The 22,160-nt window shown below is 46.5% G+C and overlaps 1 protein-coding gene across 1 annotated transcript; it reads left to right on the forward strand.

Annotated features, from left to right (window-relative positions):
* Nucleotides 1-8,694: 8,694 nt before the first annotated feature.
* On the forward strand, nucleotides 8,695-21,956 carry LOC141726800 (uncharacterized). The gene is made up of 6 exons (XM_074531869.1): nucleotides 8,695-8,813; nucleotides 12,122-12,889; nucleotides 12,959-13,257; nucleotides 18,855-18,949; nucleotides 20,507-20,575; nucleotides 21,852-21,956. Exons 1-6 carry the CDS (start codon nucleotides 8,695-8,697, stop codon nucleotides 21,954-21,956), a joined length of 1,455 nt encoding a protein of 484 aa, XP_074387970.1.
* Nucleotides 21,957-22,160: the final 204 nt, after the last annotated feature.

Consider the following 22,160-nt stretch of genomic DNA (forward strand, 5'->3'; position numbering starts at 1 on the left):
GGCCTCTTTCCATCTCTTCAGCCATCCCCATAGAGCGTTGGCTGCCATCCAAGAATCGGTATACAAATAGAGCCTTGGCCACCTCTCTCTCTCTGCAATACCTAGGGCCAGTTGAATAGCTTTGATTTCAGCAAATTGACTGGATTCACCCTCTCCTTCAGTAGCCTCTGCAACCCGTCGAGTGGGACTCCATACAGCTGCTTTCCACCTCCGTTTCATCCCTATGACACGACAAGAACCATCAGTGAATAGGGCGTAACGTGTTTCTTCTACTGGCAACTGATTGTATGGCGGAGCTTCCTCAACCCGGGTCACTGGCTCTTGCTCCTCATCTGCGACACTAAAGCTTTCACCTTCGGGCCAATTTGTAATTATTTCTAGAATCCCAGGGCGATTTAACTTCCCAATCCGAGCGCGCTGCGTAATGAGGGCAATCCACTTACTCCAAGTAGCACTGGTGGCATGGTGGGTAGAGGGAACCTTTCCTCTGAACATCCATCCCAGCACCGGTAGTCGGGGTGCCAGAAGGAGTTGTGCCTCTGTACCAATCACCTCTGAGGCGGCTTGGACTCCTTCATAGGCGGCCAAGATTTCCTTTTCTGTTGGAGTATAGTTATCTTCAGACCCCCTGTAGCTCCGACTCCAAAATCCCAATGGTCGGCCTCGGGTCTCGCCAGGTAGCTTTTGCCAAAGGCTCCAGGACAGACCATGGCTCCCGGCTGCAGAGTAGAGCACATTCTTCACATCTGGTCCTGTCCTGACTGGACCAAGGGCTACAGCATGAGCGATCTCCTGCTTGATCTGGACAAAAGCTTGCTGCTGCTCAGGGCCCCAATGGAAGTCGTTCTTCTTGCGGGTAACCAGATAAAGGGGTCTCACAATCTGACTATACTCAGGGATGTGCATCCTCCAGAAACCTATAGCACCTAAGAAAGCCTGTGTCTCCTTCTTATCAGTTGGTGGGGACATGGCAGTGATTTTGTTAATAACATCCGCAGGAATCTGACGCCGTCCATCTTGCCACTTCACCCCCAAGAACTGAATTTCTCGGGCAGGTCCCTTGACTTTGCTCTTCTTAATGGCAAATCCGGCGTCCAGGAGAATATGAATTATCTTCTCTCCTTTCTCAAACACTTCTATTGCCGTGTTCCCCCAAACAATGATATCGTCAATATATTGTAAATGTTCTGGAGCCTCACCCTCTTCTAGTGCAGCCTGGATCAGTCCATGACAGATGGTAGGACTGTGTTTCCACCCCTGGGGCAATCGGTTCCAGGTGTACTGCACTCCCCTCCATGTAAAAGCAAACTGAGGCCTGCATTCTACTGCCAGAGGGATGGAGAAAAACGCGTTAGCTATATCAATGGTCGCGTACCACTTTGCTGCCTTGGACTCCAGCTCGTACTGCAGTTCCAGTATGTCCGGTACAGCTGCACTCAGTGGTGGAGTCACTTCATTCAAGGCGCGATAGTCCACAGTCAATCTCCACTCTCCGTCAGATTTTCGCACGGGCCAGATAGGGCTGTTAAAGGGTGAGTGGGTTTTACTGACCACCCCTTGGCTCTCCAGCTCTCGAATCATCTTGTGGATGGGGATCACAGCATCTCGATTCGTCCGGTACTGCCTGCGGTGCACTGTTGAGGTGGCAACTGGCACTCGCTGCTCCTCTACCTTCAAGAGTCCTACTGCATATGGGTCCTCTGATAGTCCAGGCAAGGTATTCAATTGTTTAATACCCTCTATCTCAACTGCGGCTATTCCAAAAGCCCACCTGAATCCCTTAGGATCTTTGTAATAGCCATTCCGGAGAAAGTCTATGCCCAAAATACACGGAGCCTCTGGACCAGTCACAATTGGATGTTCCTGCCACTCCTTCCCAGTCAAGCTCACCTCAGCTTCCAACAACGTCAACTGTTGTGATCCCCCCGTCACTCCAGCAATGGAAACAGGTTCTGTCCCCACGTGTTCCGATGGCATTAAAGTACATTGTGATCCAGTGTCAACCAATGCTTCATAGTCTTGTGGCTCTGATGTGCCAGGCCATCTGATCCACACCTTCCAAAAAACCCGGTTCTCCCGTGCCTCTTCCTGGCTGGAGGCAGGGCCCCTCTAAGCCAGATTGTCCTTCTTTCCTTGGGCATATGCCTTGGAAGTTCCTTCAAGGGGATCGGACATGTCATCGTCATCGTCATACTTAACATCTCGGCTACGAGCGACCGGAGCTGCTATCTTTTTGGTTATACTTTCTCTTCTCTTCAAATCACGCACCCGTTGTGCCAAAGCAGCGGTGGGTTTTCCATCCCATCTTCTCATGTCTTCTCCAGACTCACGCAGGAAAAACCATAACTCAGCCCGTGGGATGTACCTTCTCTCCCCATCAAAGGAGCGCCGGCGTTGGACACCAGGGCTTCTAATTTGTACGGCTGAGATTTCAATAAGGTCCTCCTTAATCTCTTCCCGGAGTTTCTTATGATTCTCCTCTATTTTGTCTTCTAGTTTCTGCAGTCGGGTTTCCACTGCTGCAATTCTGGCATGAGTTGGGCCATGCACAGCATCTGCGTACGCTCGAAGCTTCTTTGCCATATCGAGCACAGTCTCATATGTATCATCTCGCTTCATTATTGCTAGGGCGGAAGCGTATTCAGGTGGCCCAAGTCGCACAAGTTTCCTCCACATTATCGGAGTGCATGGTACCAGGTCCGGATTCCTAGTTGTTGTGTCATCTGAGAAAACGAGCTCTGCGACCGCCATCTCTCTCAGGCGTTGGATCCCCTGTTCTATGGTCTTCCACCGTGTCTGCTGCATATAGAGATCATCAGTACACAGGTACCGTTCTGCTACGCTTCTTAGGACCCGTTCCCAGAGGCTGTGAGGGTTAGCCCCCCTCATGACACCTTGATCGATGGCAGGATCATGTGACAGGGATCCCAAATGCCTCACTTCAGTACCATCCAAAATCGTAACCTCCCCTGCAGCATCCCAAAGGCGGACTAACCAACTAATAATAGATTCGTCAGGTTGTCGGCTGTAATCCTTTCTTAGGCCTCTGAGGTCCTTCAGAGAAAAGGAGTCAATATTGGCTCCAGATTCTGTGCCCCTTGATGTGGCCTCTGATTTTGGTGAGGGTCCTTCTTCTGCATCATCGTCATCATCCTCCACCTTCCGATCGGTCTTGTCTTTACACTTTCCACCTCTTGTATTAGCTGCAACAGCCATGGTTTGGGGCCTATTGTCTGATTCAGCTGCTAGCCTGGAGCCTGGGATGTTAGCTGCAGCCTGGGTCACTGGGATAGTAACCAACTTATCTCCCTGTTCCCTTTCTGCTATCTGCTGCTCCACAGTATCTAGCAGAGTACGGTAAACAAACGCCAAGGCCCAGCTCACTACAGTAATCCTTTCTTCCTTAGTATTACCATGGCACTTCTCCCTCAAATACTTTGCCACCTCGACTGGATTCTGAATTTGATCAGATGGAAAGTCCCAGTCTATAGGATCAGAAAATTCCTTTAAAGTGTGGCCCATATCTTCCCATTTCCCACTCCAGTCAAGATTTTTCCTGCTTTGTTTTACTCCTGAATCAGGAGTCTCTCTAACCCCTCTAGAAATCTCAGCTTTCATTTTATATACACTCCAGACAGTATAGACAAGGCTTAATAAATTAAATGCCAGAAAGATGGTTTCTTTCAAACTCAGGGGAAAGTCAGTATTTTCTAATAGAGATGTCAACAATTTGTAGGAGAAGAAGGAAGACAAAGGCTGAAAAGCCCCTTCCTCTTCTTCTCCCCAAACAAACTGAGTACACAACCATGACAACAATCCATACATTCCTGAAATAAAGTCCAGCACTGTTATCCGACACATCATCACACATAAGGCCAGCACAATGATTATTCTGGTTAGTGCCCCCCGCTTACAAAAGCTACTTATTAGGGACAACATCAGAGCTATTTTGGGGTAAGGAAATAACCCTAGGGACCACAAAGGTATTAAAACTTCAAAAGCCCCTAGGGACCAGAAAAACCGGCAAGCTTCCACTCCAAATGACATTATGAATCACCAATATGCCCACAAAACAACCAAAACCAGAATATTATTGTTATAGGTTTTTTTTCCACTGTTTTTGGCCTCCGCTTTCCCGGCCAACGCACCAAAAATTTATTGTCCTGGTTTAGGACAAATTAGGGGAAATCTCCAAGAGGGAGCCCCCCAGAACAAAACAAACCTCCAACCACCCCTCCCCCAACACCGGGTTCGGGAAGGAATTTCTCGGAGGAGCAAAGTGGAAAACAAAACCTATTTATTTACAAGTAACAAAAGAACACTCCCCAACACAAGAAAAGAAAAGGGACCAGACTGTGTTGTGGAGGGCGCCGAATCTTCTCTAGCAGGCTTCGGGTGTCCTGGAGCTCGCAGGTCCGATCCGGAGCCGGTCCAGTATCTTGGGGGAGGGTAAGAAAGAGAGAGAGAGAACAAAAGAAAAAGAAAAAAAACAGCGCAAAAGCAAAAAGCAAGCAAGCAAGCAAGCAAGCAAGCAAGCAGCAGCTAGCCAAAGCCAAGCAGCCAAAGCCAAAAGCCAAAAGTGCCTGGTCACACCCCCCCCCCCCCTCCTCTCTTCCCCATCCCGCCACAGCCAGACTGCCGGGGGGGGGGGGGGGTGGGGGAAAAGGCACAGCTGCCAGACATAACACACGATATTGGGATAAAGGCTGTCACCCCACGACACTTTGGGTCCCAACTAAAGAGGCATGAGACAGAAAGTTAAAAAATAATAATTTTGACTGAAACATTTTTGTATTAGGTAAAGAACTCACTGGCAACCATGCTGCTCAGTCTAATAATGGGGATGTGGCACCTAAGCTTGCATACTTCTCCATATATATGGTAAAATTTGCCTGCGATACGGATCTTTTTTGGACCAGTGACACAAACCAAGATTACTTTGTTGATATACTCTGCGATATCAGTTTATGTAAAGAAAACATCAGAGGCAATTAAGATCATTTGGGATGTGTTGCTGTTTGCCTGTCCTGGTCTTGGCTGCTACTTCTGGAGGTCTATTAATAATCACACCCAGCTTCTTGGGAGAACAGGAGGGAATGATTTTTCCCAGCTTTTTACCTTTCTCCTCTTTCATGTCTGACACATCACTTTTTGAGAATGCTGAATTTCCTCTCGATGTTAAAGACACCATATTTTTGTTGCTAATTCTGCTATGTCTTGTCCATATGAACTACAACACATTTAGAATCAGGACTGAGATTTCCAAGTAGGTTGCCCAGAGATCTGCCCCATTGGTGGAAAATCCTGAGTGGCATGGAATGTGGGAGGATATAGGCCAGATTCTGAAGAAATACTCTACCCCAGTAGTTTGGAAGTTCCCCTCTGAACAAATACAGAACCCAGCTAAGGTAACAGAATATATGAAAGAAAATTGCAATGACAGCTCATTGCACTGTGCTGGTCCCTGGCTAATGCTTATTGCATGCTGCTCAATACTGTACAGCAGCAGCTACGGCCAGAGGGGAAGTAGAAAAAATCAGCAGACACCATGGCCACTCAGGCTGCAGTTAAACCAGAAAGACAGCCTAGGCCAAAAGCAGTTACCCCTGTCCAGAGGAGAAAATATAAGACCATATCCATTAGCCTGATGGATGACGATGGGGAGGCAGCACCCTAAGAGCCAGCAGAGGAATCAGAACCAGAAATAATCACTGAATCTTTATCCTTAGAAAATATCTGCAATCTGAGGAAAGACCTTACACAATGAACTGACAAGTCTATATTGAGCTGGTTGATCTGAGTCTGGGACACTGCAGGTGATGGTACAATTTTGGATGGTACTGAAGCAAAGCACTTGGGATCTCTGTCATGTGATGTAGGTATTGACCAGGGGATCATGAGGAGGCCAGAACCTCTCAGCCTCTGGATGCGACTCTTAGCAAGTGTGAAGGAGAAATACCTTTGCCCAGAAGATCTTCAGCTGCAGCAAGGCCCTTGGAAGACCATGGAGCAATGAATCCAACACTTGTGGGAACTGGCTGTGCTAGAGATCCTTTTCTCAGATGACAACCAACCCACTAAGAGTCTAGACCTGGTAAAATGTACAACACTGATGTGGATAAAACTTGTGTGACTTGGGACACAGGCATACTCCCAATTCCTAGTGATGCTGGAATGGAATGAGGGAGACAATGGGTGCTATGACAAGAAGGTTCCAGACATATTGTCATGGTTTGACACTGGCACGATGCCAGTACCCCCATGAGAATACCCTCTCCCTGGTGTCTGCTGTGAGATGTGACCAGGAATAAGCAAAGCAGGCTCTAGCTTAGAAATAAAGAAAATTTTATTAACTAAACAACAAGAAAATAACTAAACTACAAGAAAAGAAAAAAACACACAAGGAAAATGAAAACCTTACAAAAGTATTTTCCTCCTCCCCCCACCAAATTTCCCAATGCAATACATTCCCCCAAAATCACCAACTCTCAGTCTGGCATCACCCTTTAGAATACTCAGTCTTCAGTTCATCAAGAGGAGATGAGTCCTTCTTGTACCATAGGCTTCCCCTGGAAACACCATTGAAACCTCATGTGTTTCCATGTCACTCAGCACTACCCGGAAAATCCTTTTGCCATTGTGACATCTTCCTTCCATGCCCAGTACTCTCACCACTGTGCATGGACCAGAGCTGCTTTTAGGGTTGTCTTTCAAGGATGCCTGGTCTCATTCAAAAAAAAAAAGGCACAGTCTCTCCTTCGGGACATCTGTTCCCCCCAAATGTTTTCACTCCCTGGGGCCGAGGGGTACCCACACTGAACCCTCCTGGTTCTGAGGCACTGCCTCCCCCTAAATGCAATCTCTGTGTCACAGGAAAAAAAAAAAATGGTTCTGTCTATGGCCACACAAGAAAAGTCCAGCCAAAAGGCCACTCCATCATCTCTCCCCCCACTCAAGAGTCTTCTGCACTTCCCTCGTGGCCCATTCCCTCTTATCTCATCTCATCTCTTATCTCTCTTCTCATTCAGCTCCAGGAGGATCAGCATTTTCAAGGTTTCTATCATGCAAGAAAAGGGTTAAATATCTCAGTCTCATGCCTGTCCGGAGCTCTGGAACTCCCACGCTGCCCTGCCAGGCACCTTCTCGCCACACCCCCCCTTCTCCTTCTCAGCTGGCCGCTATCAAATTCAGACGCCAGCTCTCCCTCTCTCTCTCTCCTGGGCGGGGGGGGGTGGGGGGGGGTGGGGGGGGGGTGGCTGCCCGATGTCTCTTGGTGCTCCTCCACCCTTCCATCCTCAAGGGCCTCTTCACCTCCCATCTCTGTCCAGGCCCAGGCCTACTGCATGGCGGCCCCTCCCTCGCCCAGCAGCAGCAGCTGAACAGGGGAGGGAGATCCGACCTCTTTCCCTCGACGTCCCAAGAGAGCCTCCCAGTGGAGCAGCTCTGGTTTTAACCCCTGTGTGTTCTCGGAGGTGTGTCCAAACCCCACTGGTCACATCAGGTGCCAATATCAAAATCTGAGCACCCATTGGTTTGACCACAGCATCCCAGAATTCCCACTTCTTCCTGGCTAAACCAGGTGCCAATATTAAAATCTGAACACCTATTGGTGACCACAGCATATCCCAAAAAAAAAAAAACCTACTTCCTGTCCATGTCAAATTATGACACATCTAAAGACACTCTCCATGCCCTGATAAGAGCCCAAGTCTCAGCAGTGGAAATAGACTTGACTAAGCATATGCAGAAATTGGAAGAGAGAATTAGAGACATCAGAAATTCAGCAATGAACTTAGAGGGCCTTTCCCAAGTTTTATCAGTACACACCAGAGCCCCTGCTATCAGAAGCAGGATTTCCCTGGCTAGGGAGAGGAGGTACACCCCATGAGGTAACCTGTGGTTCTTCCTGTGTGAGCATAGGGAAGTATATTGGTTTTGCAGGGCCTGATTTTTGGTAGTGTGTGAGCCACAGAAATCACTTTTGTGAGAAGCCTGCTAGAAGCTTCTGCCATGTCTGGCAGAGCCAATCCCTGATGGCTCCAAAGATGGACGTGCCACTGGCCAAGGCTGGGCCAATTAAGAATGGCAGTAATGCCTCTGTGATAGTATATTTAAGAAGAAATTCAAAACTAAGGTTGGGGTGCAGTTTTAATTCCAGCCAGAGAAGGGCAGGGTGAGAACATGTGAGATGAACAACTATGCAGACACTAAGGTCAGTGGAGAAAGAGGGGGAGGAGGTGCTCCAGATATTGTAGCCAAGATTCCTCTTCAGGCTGTGGTGCCGACTGTTTTGCGGAGAAAAGAAGAAACCTCACAACTTTATATAAGTTGTAAAGCTCGGTATGTTTATTTACAGCGCCGGACGCATACGGAGAAAATTCTCCTCAAAAGGCATGCGTACCTCTGAAGATCTCAGGCCTCCTTTTATCCCTATTCCAAATGCATATGCATACAGTTTCACAATAGGTTCATACATATTCATTCCGTGTGACATTTATTGCCAGTTCTTCTTTATCAAAGGAATTCCTAGGTTGGGGGCAAATTGACCTCGTGGTCTTTTCTGTTTTTCTTTCTCTGTCTCCTTGCTGTCTCGGCATGCGAGTTTTTCCTTCAGCTTTGGCCTCACAGACTTTTCACCACTGCCAGACACTTTACCTAATTCAGAATGGATCTCTACTCTGTCTCAAGACCACGATGAAGCAGTCTGTCCCCCTGCAGCCCATGGAGATCCACGGGGATGAAGAGATCCATCCTCAGCCAGGGGAGGAGCCCCATGCCAGACCAAATGGATGCCTGGAGGAGGCTGTGATCCTGTAGGACACCTGTGGAGAAAGGGGCCTGGTTCCTATGCTGGAGCAGCCTGTCCTTGAAGGACTGCACCCCATGGTAAGAGTGACCCACACTGCAGCAGTTTGAGGGGTACTGTTGCTTGTGGAATCGGCTCACGCTGCTGCAATTTGCAGGGAGCTGTTGCTTGTGAGATGAACTCACGTTGGAGAAGTTAGCGGAGAACTGTCTCCTGTGGAAGGACCCCACAGTGCAGCAGGGAAACAACTCCTCTTCCTGAGCAGCAGGAGAAACCACAGCTGATGAACTGACCATAAGCCCCATTCCATCTCCTTGCAACCCCAGGGTAGGATGTAGAGCTGGGAAGGAGGGAGGGGTGGGAGGAATGTGCTTTTAAGGGCTTATTTTACTTCTTATTATCCTGCTCTGATTTTGTTATTAATAAATTCACTTTATATCCCCTAAGTTGAGACTATTTTGCCTGTGATGGTATTTGATGAGTGATTTCTCCTGGTCCTTATCTCAACCCATGAACTTTTCATTATATTTTCTCTTCTCTGTTCAGTTGCAGAGGAGTGGGTGAGTAGCTTTTGTGGGTGCCTGGCATCTGGCCAGCATCAACCCACAACAGGAAGACATGAGAAGATGGGATGGAAAATGTAATTGTGTCCTAGTAGAGCGGGTGTGTAAGCCGAAAGAGGAAACTACTAGAAGAGGGAGTTCTACAGAATGAATGTAGATCCAGTTTCCAGTGACTGAGCTGCTAGGCATAACAGAATGGAGGATGATATGTCTGATCCCCTTGAAGGGACCTTCAGAATGTATGCGCAGGGAGGGAACGGTGGCCAGAACCAGAGGGGCCCTGCCTCTAGCCAGGTAGAGGCCAGGGAAAATTTGGTCTATTGGATTGTATGTATCTGATGGCCTGGCACATCTGAAGCACAAAAATACAAGGCTCTGGTTGATACTGCCATACAGTGTACTCTGATATCATCAGTACATGGGAGCAGAACCTGTTTCTATTGCTGGGGTGATAGGGGGGTTCTCAGCAGTTGACTCTATTTAAAGTTTATGTGAACTTGATTGGGAAGGAGTGGAAGCAACAACCTATTGTGACTGGTCCAGAGACCCCATGTATTCTTTGCCTAGATTACCTCAGGAGTAGGTATTTCAAAGACCCAAAGGGACATCAGTGGGCTTTTGAGATAGCTGCTGTGGGGACAGAAGATATTAGACAGTTTAACAACTTGCCTGGTCTTTCAGAGGACTCTTCTATTGTAGGACTCCTGAGAGTTGAAGAAAAACAGATACCGATCACCACCACAACAGGGCAGTGTCAGCAATACTGCATGAACTGAGACTCCATGTGGAAGTCCATCCGGAAATCCTTCAGTTTTTGCCTCACAATTGTCATGAGAAAAGGACCACCGAAGGGTTAAAAACTGTTGAGCCAGTTGGGAAAGAAAGTCTCATGCGTATTTAGCGTGTTTACAGATGGTGTCTGCAGAACATGCCATGCTGTACTCGAAGGGGGCATGCTGCCCTTTTCTGAACAATGGAACTGGACTTTCTTCCAAACTTCAGGCCTGGCTGGACTGAGCTCTGGGGTGGCTTCCCCCCCCCGCTCCAAGAGAAGACCCCTCTTGCCTGTCTTCAACCACCGTGACAGACCAACTGAAATGCGAACCCCCTCATCAAAGAACCAAGAACCCCTCTGGCACCCTATTGGCACCCCCATGGCACCCCCCTGGCAACCTCCTTCCAGAGACTGGGACTGTACCCCCTCCCAACTCAGGGAAGGGGGAGAACCTGCCCAGAGTAGACGTACCTGGGAGCATTCGGCCATGAAAACAATGGACTTTTCCCCTCCATGGAAACATAATTGCGGCCACCCTTCCCCCAACCAAGAACAGTATATCTGGGGTTCGGTTCGACTGCCTCTCCGAGTCTCCACAAGACGTGTACCAGCGAGCATCGGCGGCGGGACCCCGAAGGCATCACGTCTTGGTAGCTATACCCCATTCCCTGACCTTCTTTCCTTCCTTTTTCCTTATTCTCTCCTTCTTTTCCCCGGATCCTCTAACCAATGCATATTTAGCTGTAGTTATTATCAATAAATTCCATCTTGTTGATTTGCTACTGCAAACCCCTGTGCCTTTGTTGGTTATTTTTGCACCCAAAAATCATTCGTCACCCGTTCATGTCGGGCGGACCTTCACATAATTGACGTCATGGACAAGGATTCCAGTAGCCAGTGAGATTTTGCAGGTTTTGTGTAGTATGTAAGCTCTTGCAGACTGCATACACCAAAGCCAAATCTCACGCTCGATTGAGCACACAGGCTCCGGAATTGACACAAAAGGTTTTTCGGTGCAAAACAGGGGAAACTGTTACTGTCACTTTTGTTACTGATCTTACTGGCATGGACACCGACACTGATACTTCTCCTGATCCTGATATTGATGCTGTTACTGATATTGATATTGATACTGTTGTTGTTGTTGTATTTGAGTTGAATCTGAACCTGTTGTTGTTGTATTTGAGTTGAATTTGAACCTGTTACTGTTGTATTTGAGCTGAATTTGAACCTGTTACTGTTTTTTTACTGCTGTATTTTTTATTTTGTGTACCTGGACTGTCTAAAAGGGAAGGGGCAGACTTGAAGTAATTTAGCAGTGCCTTTTAGACAGATATTGTCGCTTCACCTATACAGGGAGTGAGGGGCGGCCCAGCGAAGGCTGAGTGGCTTTTTCCCTGTTCTAGGTTTCTGGTCCCCTCACGAAGAAAATATTTTTGTGTGTGTGTGAGTGTATCTAGACTGTCTGGAAAGGAAGGGACAATCTGAAGCAATTAAAACAGTGCCTTCCAGACAGATTTGGTTTCTTCAGCTATCTAGGGAGACGGAGTAGAACAAAAAGTCTGTATAACTTGAGTTAGCAAATTAGCTCCCTGGTATAGTCCTAGTCCCTTCACACAAAATGAGTGAAAATCTCAATCCTAAAGCAAAAGCTGATTTTTACACGTTGCTTGCTAAACACAATGCCAAACCGTCATCTGGCGGAGAAAATTGGGCAGAGAACAATTGGTTTAATTTGGAAAATATCATTGATAGAATATGTTCTCTGCAACATGAATCAAAATTCAAAATGGGTAAAAATAAAAGCATTCTTTGCTCAGTCCTTGGAGCATGTCTTACTGCAGCCATAGAAAACCGCTGTAAACGGAGAACTGAGGAAATGGTAATTATAGATTCCCTTCAAAATTTGGTTGAAATTTTGCAAAAACAGTTAAATGAGGACAGAAATGAAATTTATAAGCTGCGAGCTGCCCTTAGGGAAGAACACACCAAAACCATACACAAAATCAACTCCTCTACAGAGGAGGAAGAAAAGGTAACACCTTCCATTAAAAAGATTTATCCTTACAAAGAAATTGAGGCAGCTAAACAAAACTATTCTTACAAAGAATCTGAAACAGTTAAAAATTGTGGGGAAAATTGTTGTCCTCATTTGAGACCTTTTATTAAAACTGAATACAATTACATTAATGATGAAGACATGGATCCCCACATAACAACCAAACAAACACCATTCAGTGCTACCGAATTAGCTAAACTAAAAAAGGAATTCGGTCGCCTCCCCCACGAATCAGAAACGGAATATGTGTTCCGTGTGTCCCTCACTGGCGGAGACCAGATTAAGTTAACTGGACAAGAGGCCAGTGGTTACTGGGGACATGGTGTTTTCCTAACAACAGGAGATAAGCGTGATGCCTGGTCTCTAACACAACGTGCAGCCTATTGGGCCGGGGGAATAAATCCCCTGGAAAGGGGTGATCCCTTAGCAATTGCCACTACCCCTGACCAAATCCTAGAAAGTGTACAAAAAGCTGCATGTTTGCAAATGATTCATGAGAAAAAATTAATTCCTGGTTTTGAATCCCCAATGCAATTGCCTGTGAAGCCTGAAATTATGACCCCTTTAATTCGTGGGCTTCCAGAAACATTGAAATCAACAGCAATCACTATTCAAAAAACAGTTATGGCTCTAAGCCCAATAGATAGACTAGAAAGATTTCTTAACAACTCCACTGATCAGTCTGAGTCCACTGACACTGCACCTTCACCCTATACACCAACACAGACACCCACAACACCATCTGACACATCTAGCAGCAGCCGCAAGATTTGGACATGGAGTGAGGTAGCAGTTGATTTAATAAACTATTGTAGACAGTATGGGCCTGTAAAAACCCTGGAAGAAAAATCAGAAAAAACAAAAGGTGTCCGGTTTATGGGAACCCCTAACACTGAAAACACAGAACCAGGGAAACAGATTTCCAACAGACAACGCTGGTGGATGCTGGGAATAAAGAAAGGGGTTCCCCGGGACATAATGGATGGTCTACCACTTGAAAAATTGCAGAAAATCATAACTAACTGGAATTTTAGAAAAACAAATACCCAGCCCAGTGCCCCGATCCCCCTCCCTCACCAGAAACTAACAAATACTCCTACCAATACACAGTTCAGTACACACAATACATCACAGTCTTTCACACAGAACACAGGCAATGAGCCAAAGTTAACCCTTCCCCAGTTTCTCCCTCGTAACCTGGGCAGTGAGGCTGCGTCTCAGCCCCTCCCGCAGAACACAGCCAGTGACCCAAAATTAACTCTTTCTCAGTTTCTTTCACAGAACTTGGACAGTGAAACCCTGGCTGCGTGTCTCCTGAAAAGCACCAGCAGTAAGCCGGAAGTAATTTTTTTGCAACTTCTTTCACAGAGCCTAAGCAACATAACTGCCCACCCACCCGTACCCCAAAACACAAACAGTGAATTTTCACCAACAGAGCTTTCGGGAAACTAGTATCTCCACCGCTTACAGGTGAGCGAAGGGGTGGAGGTTGGGTTTACTTACGAATGCTCACAAAAAATAAATCAGGAGACATGTTAATTACAGCAATCACGGGCCCCAAAAAAGTTCTGGTAACCTACATTGTTGATACGGGAGCCCAGATTTCTGCACTAACACACAGAGATGCCCAGAAGTGTGGAGTTGTTCCAACAAAAAGGCAATGCTGCGTTCTTAATGCTTTAGGAACCATAGAACCCATGAATATTGCTTTAGTCAAAATAACACTCCCTGGAGAAGAAAATCAATTGGTTGTCAAAATGGTAATTGGGGACATACCGAATAATCTGCTAGGGATGGATGTCCTCTCAGGAAGGCAGTGGGAAGACACCGAGGGTTTCTTGTGGTCTTTTGGCACTCCGCCACTTAACATTAGACTGCTTCAGACCGCACCCGCACTGCCTTACAGTAAAACAATCAATGTGAAACAGTATCCCTTGCCTTCTGGAGCTAGCGAAGGCATCAAACCAGTTATTCAGGAATTGCGTGATCAAGGAATAATTATTAATACACACTCCCCATACAATTCACCCGTGTGGCCAGTCCGAAAGCCTAACGGGAAGTGGAGGCTTACAGTTGATTACCGTAGGCTGAATGCCAACACTGATCCTCTGACTGCAGCAGTGCCAAATTTAGCTGAATTAATAACATCAATACAAGAAAAAGCTCACACAATCATGGCAACCATAGATGTCAAAGACATGTTCTTCATGATACCTATACAGCCAGAGGACATGGATCGCTTCGCATTCGCATGGGAGGGACAACAGTACACATTCACCAGACTCCCTCAGGGATACAAACACTCTCCAACACTAGCACACCATGCTTTAGCTAAGGAATTAGAAAAAATACCTAAACGTGACACTGTAGCTGTGTACCAATACATTGATGACATTTTGGTAGGAGGAGAGGAAATTAAGGAGGTGGGGGACCTCCAGCAGAATATAATCTCTCATCTGGAGAGCCTTGATTTAAAGATTCCCTCAGAGAAAATTCAAAAGCCTTTTCAGGAAGTAAAATTCCTGGGAAATTGGTGGAGATCTGGCAGCACATGCATCCCACCTGACACTTTAACTTCTCTAGAGCAGATGAAAATGCCTGAAAACAAAAAAGACCTCCAGCAAGCCTTAGGACTGCTGGTATTCTGGAGGAAACACATCCCAGATTTCTCAATCATTGCTAGGCCCCTTTACAATTTACTGAGAAAAGGAATCAAATGGGATTGGACTCCTTCTCAGGAGGAAGCACTCCAATTACTGATTTTTGAAGCCACTGCACATCAGGCATTGGGGCCCATTCACCCTAAAGACCCTTTCCAAGTAGAATGGGGATTTGCCTCCTCAGGACTATCAATACACATCTGGCAGCGAGGTCCTGAGGGTCCAACAAGGCCTGTCACCTTCTTTTCCCGTGGTTTTAAAGATGCTGAAAAAAGATACACTACCTGGGAAAAAGGATTGTTTGTGGTTAGCTTAGCTCTCATTGAAGTAGAGAAGATCACACGGCAGCAAGCTATCATCTTGAGAGGTCCCTTCAAGGTAATTAAAGCTGTCACGAACGAGACCCCTCCACCTGACGGCATAGCCCAAAAGTCATCAGTCAGGAAATGGTATGCTCAAATAGAGTATTACTGCAATAGCTTTTCTGTCACAGAAGGTGCTGCAAAATTCTTGGCAATACAAGACACTGAGAGCCTGGATAGTAGCCAAGACAAACCTGCTTCTGTAATCAAAGTAGCACCACCATTCTCACCTGAAATAGCAGCAAACTGTTGGTTTACTGATGCTTCCTCAAAGCGGGAAGGAAAAATTTGGAAATATAAGGCGGCTGCCTTACATATTTCATCTGGTGAAAAGATTATCACAGAAGGGGAGGGCAGCGCTCAGGTAGGAGAAATCATAGCCCTCTGGAGTGTTTTCCAGTGTGAGGCACAAAACACTTCTCCTGTTTACATCTATACTGATTCATATGCGGTATACAAAGGCTGCACTGAGTGGCTCCCTTTCTGGCAACAGAATGACTGGGAAGTTAACAGAAACCCAGTGTGGCAGAAAGATAAATGGAAAGAAATCCTAGAAATCGCCAGTAAAGGAAACTTTCTGGTCAGTTGGGTAGCTTCTCATCAAACTGATGGGAATCAAGCAGGTGAATGGAACAACAGAATTGATGAACTAGCAAGGCTTAGCCCCCTGAAAAAAGAAACTATTTCAGAGGATTGGAATCAACTGTTAGAATGGTTACATTGTCATGGTTTGACCCGGAAACAGGATTTCTGGGATGCTGTGTGGATTGGGCCAATGAGTGCTCAGATTTGAATATTGCCACCTGGCTTAATCACTGGGCACTGGGTCCACCTCCGAGAACACAGGGTAAAAGCAGGGCTCTCCTGCTGGCAGTTCCTCTTTGGATTTCCGGCGGTGAAGGAGTTGAGTCTCTCCCCCGGCCCAGTTGCTGGCTGGGCTGGGGGAGGGGAAAAGCCATGCGGCCCAGCCTGGGAGAGATAGGCCTGGCCCCAAGGGTGGAAGGAAGAACATAAAGAAATGCCGGGAAGCAATGGGCAGCCTGTTCTCCCACCCCCCCCCCCCCTTTGGAGACAGACAGAGAAAGTGCAGCCGGTGTTTGGGTGCCGTTACCTTGAAAGCAGTAAACATGTGCTGGCAGCAGGCAGCCCGGCTGAGGAGATGGTGGGGGGGGGTGCAGCCAGGAGTCCAGCCGCTTGGAGGAGTTTTTAACACTTTTTTGGACAATGAAAATTTCACAGAACACTAACCCTTCCTAGACGAGAGATAAGAGTGGAGGAGGACGAAGGAGGTGAGTGGGTGATGAAGGTCTGGACCAGAGAGAGAGACTGAGAGATGTTGGAAAGATGGAGAAGAGGGAGTGACATTTGATGCTGGACTCTTTTGTGTAGCCATGGACAGAGCTATGTTCCCCTGGAATACAGAGACTGAGACCAGGGGGAGAAATGTCCCAGAGCCAAAGAAGATTCAGTGTGGGTACTCCTCGGCCCCAGGGGGTATATAAAATATGGGGGGAACAGATGTCCCAGAGGTGAGAGACTGAGCTTTTCTGGAACTGGACACAGTCTCCTTAAAAGGACAACCCTGGAAGCAGCCCTGATTCTGGTCCGGTGGTGAGAGCACCGGAACAAGGACGGAAAAGGCCACCACGACACATGGAAGGACTCCCTCTTCTCTTGAGGAACTGAAGTTGAGCATTCTAAAGGGTGGTGCTGGACCCAGATTGGATTTTGGATTGTATTGTATTGGGAATTTGGGGTGGAGGAGGAGGAGGAGAGTGTTTTTGTGAGGTTTCATTTTCCTTGTGTTTTTTTTCCTTTTTTTTTCTTTTTTTTTTTTTTCCTTTTGTGTGTAGTTTAGTAATTGTTTTTGTAGTTTAGTTAATAAACTTTTCTTTTTTTTCAAGTGAGAGCCTACTTTGTTTATTCCTGGTCAAAATCTCACAGCAGACACCAGAGAAGGTGTATTTTCATGTGGGCATTTGGCCTTGTGCCAATGTCAAACCAGAACATATATGTAAAAAGGCAGCACACAGGTACCAAAGATCTGTATCAGGAAGCACACGCCCGTGGCTGGCCAGTCACCAGAGAAATGTGTAAAACATGCATATCGGCCTGCGAACAGTGCCGCAAGCGACTGGAAAGGCATCCTTTAGAGGATGACCCTCTGCATTTGAGAAAAGGTAAAGGCTTGTGGGAAGCGTGGCAGGTAGATTATATTGGTCCTTTTAAGAAGTCAGGAGGTAAACATTTTGTGTTGGTAGGAGTAGAAATTGTATCTGGATTGGTACAAGCTGATGCTTTTAAAAGGGCCACAGGTGACAATACAGTTAAAGCTTTGCAGGGGTGGTTTGGAACCTTTCCAAAACCGCAAGAAATTCAGTCTGACAACGGGTCTCACTTTACTGCCAAGGTGGTTCAAGATTGGGCCAGAGCCGAAGGCATAAAGTGGACCTTTCATGCTCCTTACTACCCTCAGGCTAACGGGATCGTGGAAAGGACAAATGGCCTTTTAAAGCGGTTTCTTAAGCCCCAGAAAGCAAGCTGGGACTGTCGGCTGTGGGAAGCTGTTAAAGGGGTAAATAGCAGGTGGGGAGTGAATGGCTGCCCCAAAGTTACTGCCTTTTACCCCACACCTCCAAGCATCATCCCTTCACTGGACGGTCCTGACGATGCAAACAATCCATCACATTACCCTGGACAACCTGTCTTAGTGGACCTCCCCACGGTGGGCGAGGTACCACTTGTGCTGAAAACCCCTCTGAATAAATATGCATGGGTAGCCTCTGATGCTCTTGGAAAAGAGCACCGCATACACACACGCTGGATAATCCCCTCATTCTAAACTCCTTTCTGCCTATCAGTGGCAGGATTTTTTGTTGTTCTTGCTTTTACAGGTGAACTCCGAGGGACATGAGAATCGTCTGAAAACATGATAACCTTGCTAATACTTTTCTGCATTTTACCACAATTTCATGGACAACCCCCTGATGAGCAGCTGTGGCCTGAAGCCATCGTTCAGCACACCAGTGCCCTTGGAACCTATCCCAAGGGCCGTTACCCGAGCCTGGCAATCCTAGTGCAGCATGGCTCCAAGGTGTACTGCCCAAATGAGTGGAGGTGGGATCAGAATGAGTTGATGAGAACCCTGACGGGAATGGTTGGTGAGTCAATTGTGGTAACATGCAGAAAAGTGGAAGGAACCCTCCATGAAAAAGCCACCTCCATCATAATTACTGGAAATTTCATGGAAGCAGGTGGAAGGAATCATCTGGACATCCCCTCAGCACCATTGTGTCCCACAAAGAAATGGGGGTGTTCCAAAATGGAAAGTGCCCTTACTCTGTGTTGCCGCCAGGAACATGCTGGTAGTTATGTTTCTAGTACCAAAACCACCAATGTTGCAATTACCAAAGATTGTAATGATGAATCACTTGATTGCTGGTACAGTTTTGTTTTGTTCAAGCCCACTTATGTGACATGTCGTTGGGAGAATGACACAGCTAGTCCGTTAGAACTAAGAGGCTTGGTTTACACATTTAAGATAAACACTGTGCCAAAACCCACACCGAGTACACCCTCTCAGACCCAAAGTGTGAGCCTTTTTCCTAACGTCACACCCCAATTGGCAGAGGCAGCAGGGAACTCCTTCGAGTGGCCCTGGTCTCAAGCCTTCCTGCAATCCACCGGATTTATGGGAGACGTCACGGGTCTGAACTTGCTAACGGTAGTTATGCATGAGGATAAGTTGTACACCAGACAAGAATGGGAAAGACGCAAAACCTGGCAGCTTCAAGGAATAGTAGGTGAACTAATTAGTGTTGGATGTCGAATGGTTAATGGGTCTAATTACAGCAAAGCAATCTCCATCAGTGCTTCCACCGATCGGGAAAAGGAACAGAAGCGAATCTGTACCTACCCAAGCGTACGGGATTGCTGGTACAGCTTTACATTAACTGACACTACAGAGGTAATTTGTTCTTGGGCCAAGGACACTCAAGGCCTTTCTTTTAAATTTGTAATAAATGTTGAAACCACTGTTACCACTTCACCCGTACCACCGGTCATGCTCATCCCGATAATTTTCGAGATCGGACCTTATGTGATCAGGAAAACTGGCCAACAACAAATATTGTTCAATCCGGCATGGTCTCTCAAACAGGTAAAATTGCTAATGCAGAGCAATGTCTCAGATATTGAGCCAGCCTGTTCTCCGTTCCTGCAAACTTCTTTTGAAGGCTGGACCACTTGGCTTCGGAAACGAAGCTCTTTTAAAACTAGAACACCAAGGGACGTGACCGGTGTTGTGGGTACAGGATTGGGAATTCTGAATAGCATTGATTCTGAAGTACTAATGAACAAATTGGCTGCTACAACTAGAGACCTGACTACATTGCAGCAACCACTGAGGTCATCTCTGTCAGCCTTAGGGATGCATCAATGGCTGCTGTCAAACATTTTGCCAAATTGGGAAAGAGTGAACGTGAATGATCACAAATTGATAATTGATGCACTAAGTGCCACACAAGACAATGTTTCCTTAGCCCTCAGCTGTATCCAGGCACAACTGTGGATGCAGTCAGTCTCTGCTGCAATTATAAGAGAGGGCGAAGAAGGCACCTTCCCCACAGAAATTCGGAAAATAATCTGGGACAGTGCCACTGAATTTGAAAGAGAATTCCAATCCTGGTGGAACCTGGTGAACTTTACCTATGACCCCATTTCAAACACAGCCACTGCTTTTGTCTTAACCATACGCAATGCCTCTGTACGTTTGGTCTTCCCTGTTATTGCATTAGGATTATACCATGACGGAGCTGTTCTCTATCCTACTGAATACAGGGGATGGGCCCGTCATGTCGATGACAAATGGCAAACTGTTAATCTGGAAACTTGTATTGTCCGAGAACAGCAAGGGTTCATCTGTGAAAGCAATGCAATTGTAGCTCAGGATATCTGTTTGGACACAGAGCAAAACATCTGTCATTTTGAGATTGGTCCACATGAGGATACGCAGACAGTTCTTATATACATAGGCAATGGCTGTGCATGCTTTAGAACGACATGTGATTCTGTTTTTGTAGAAGATGTTGTGGTAGATACAAAGAATCATTCAAACTTTTGTGCTTGTAACTTTACTAAGATAGTAGGATGTGATTTCTCTTACGAAGCTCCAGTTACCTCTCACTACCTATTGCATTCCAACTACACACTGGTCCAGAACCTGATGCCCACTCCTATCGGAATGAACCTCACCCTCGTGAGACAACTGTTGCTCCATCAGGACCTGGTTGACATCCTCGAGAAAATCAAGGAGAACGGACAGAAGACTCTGGTGACTGGTCATCACAACGTGAGACAGATACACCGGGTTATGGAGAGGGTAAAGCAGGATGCTGAGCCTAGGTGGTGGGATACTCTCTTTGGGTGGTCACCTACTGCCACAGATGCCCTGAACAGTGTGTGCCATCCAATTGTTGTTCTTTTGATCCTAGTTACGCTTGGCTTTATTTTTTCAGCAGCCCTATTCATTCTGAATTGGAACATGATGAAAAAGCTTAAGAAACTGTCAACTGTAGTCAATGCACACCGCTTAGCTGATGTACTCTATACAATAGATGTCCCCAAAACACTTGATACGAAACAATTATGAATCAAGCATATGTGCTTTAGAATGACTTTTTAATTATAAGTATGATTTATAGAAAGTTACTTTACTTTTTAGAACATAATTTTTAAAGACAATGATTATACTATGATTTGTTTGTTGTTTTGATTATTTATGGTTCATTTTAATTATTTTGAAATTGTCAAACAAATGATATTGTTTAATTGATTAATATTTTTTGAAATTGTTAAAATAATCATTTTTTGAAATTGTTATGATGATCAATATATTAATCATGTTTATGTTTATTGGTTCTCCTTTTCCCTCTCTCTTTCTTTTCCTTCTCTTCCCCTTTTATCCCCTCTCTCCTGTCATCCCTACCTTTCCGGGGTTATGCTACCGACGTGCAACGAGTTTCGAAGATACTCTAGAGCTCTGCTGATGAAGATTCCTCAAGACAATCGTGAGTCACGTGGTCGTGTGGAAGTCCATCCGGAAATCCTTCAGTTTTTGCCTCACAATTGTCATGAGAAAAGGACCACCGAAGGGTTAAAAACTGTTGAGCCAGTTGGGAAAGAAAGTCTCATGCGTATTTAGTGCGTTTACAGATGATGTCTGCAGAACATGCCATGCTGTACTCGAAGGGGCATGCTGCCCTGTTCTGAACAATGGAACTGGACTTTCTTCCAAACTTCAGGCCTGGCTGGACTGAGCTCTGGGGTGGCTTCCCCCCCCCACTCCAAGAGAAGACCCCTCTTGCCTGTCTTCAACCACCTTGACAGACCAACTGAAATGCGAACCCCCTCATCAAAGAACCAAGAACCCCTCTGGCACCCTATTGGCACCCCCATGGCACCCCCCTGGCAACCTCCTTCCAGAGACTGGGACTGTACCCCCTCCCAACTCAGGGAAGGGGGAGAACCTGCCCAGAGTAGACGTACCTGGGAGCATTCGGCCATGAAAACAATGGACTTTTCCCCTCCATGGAAACATAATTGCGGCCACCCTTCCCCCAACCAAGAACAGTATATCTGGGGTTCGGTTCGACTGCCTCTCCGAGAGCCTCCCCAAGACGTGTACCAGCGAGCATCGGCGGCGGGACCCCGAAGGCATCACGTCTTGGTAGCTATACCCCATTCCCTGACCTTCTTTCCTTCCTTTTTCCTTATTCTATCCTTCTCTTCCCCGGATCCTCTAACCAATGCATATTTAGCTGTAGTTATTATCAATAAATTCCATCTTGTTGATTTGCTACTGCAAACCCCTGTGCCTTTGTTGGTTATTTTTGCACCCAAAAATCATTCGTCACCCGTTCATGTCGGGCGGACCT

The sequence above is a fragment of the Zonotrichia albicollis genome, chromosome W, assembly GCF_047830755.1.
Source record: "Zonotrichia albicollis isolate bZonAlb1 chromosome W, bZonAlb1.hap1, whole genome shotgun sequence".
In the NCBI taxonomy this organism is placed as follows: domain Eukaryota; kingdom Metazoa; phylum Chordata; class Aves; order Passeriformes; family Passerellidae; genus Zonotrichia; species Zonotrichia albicollis.

Coding starts and splice junctions, on each gene's coding strand:
- LOC141726800 (XM_074531869.1), top strand. CDS start 8,695: ATGAAGCAGTCTGTCCCCCTGCAGCCCATGGAGATCCACGGGGATGAA. Junction 13,258..18,854: donor AAAAACAAATACCCAGCCCA/GTGCCCCGATCC, acceptor CCCAATTGGCAG/AGGCAGCAGGGAACTCCTTC. Junction 20,576..21,851: donor TGGTGACTGGTCATCACAAC/GTGAGACAGATA, acceptor CCCCCAACCAAG/AACAGTATATCTGGGGTTCG.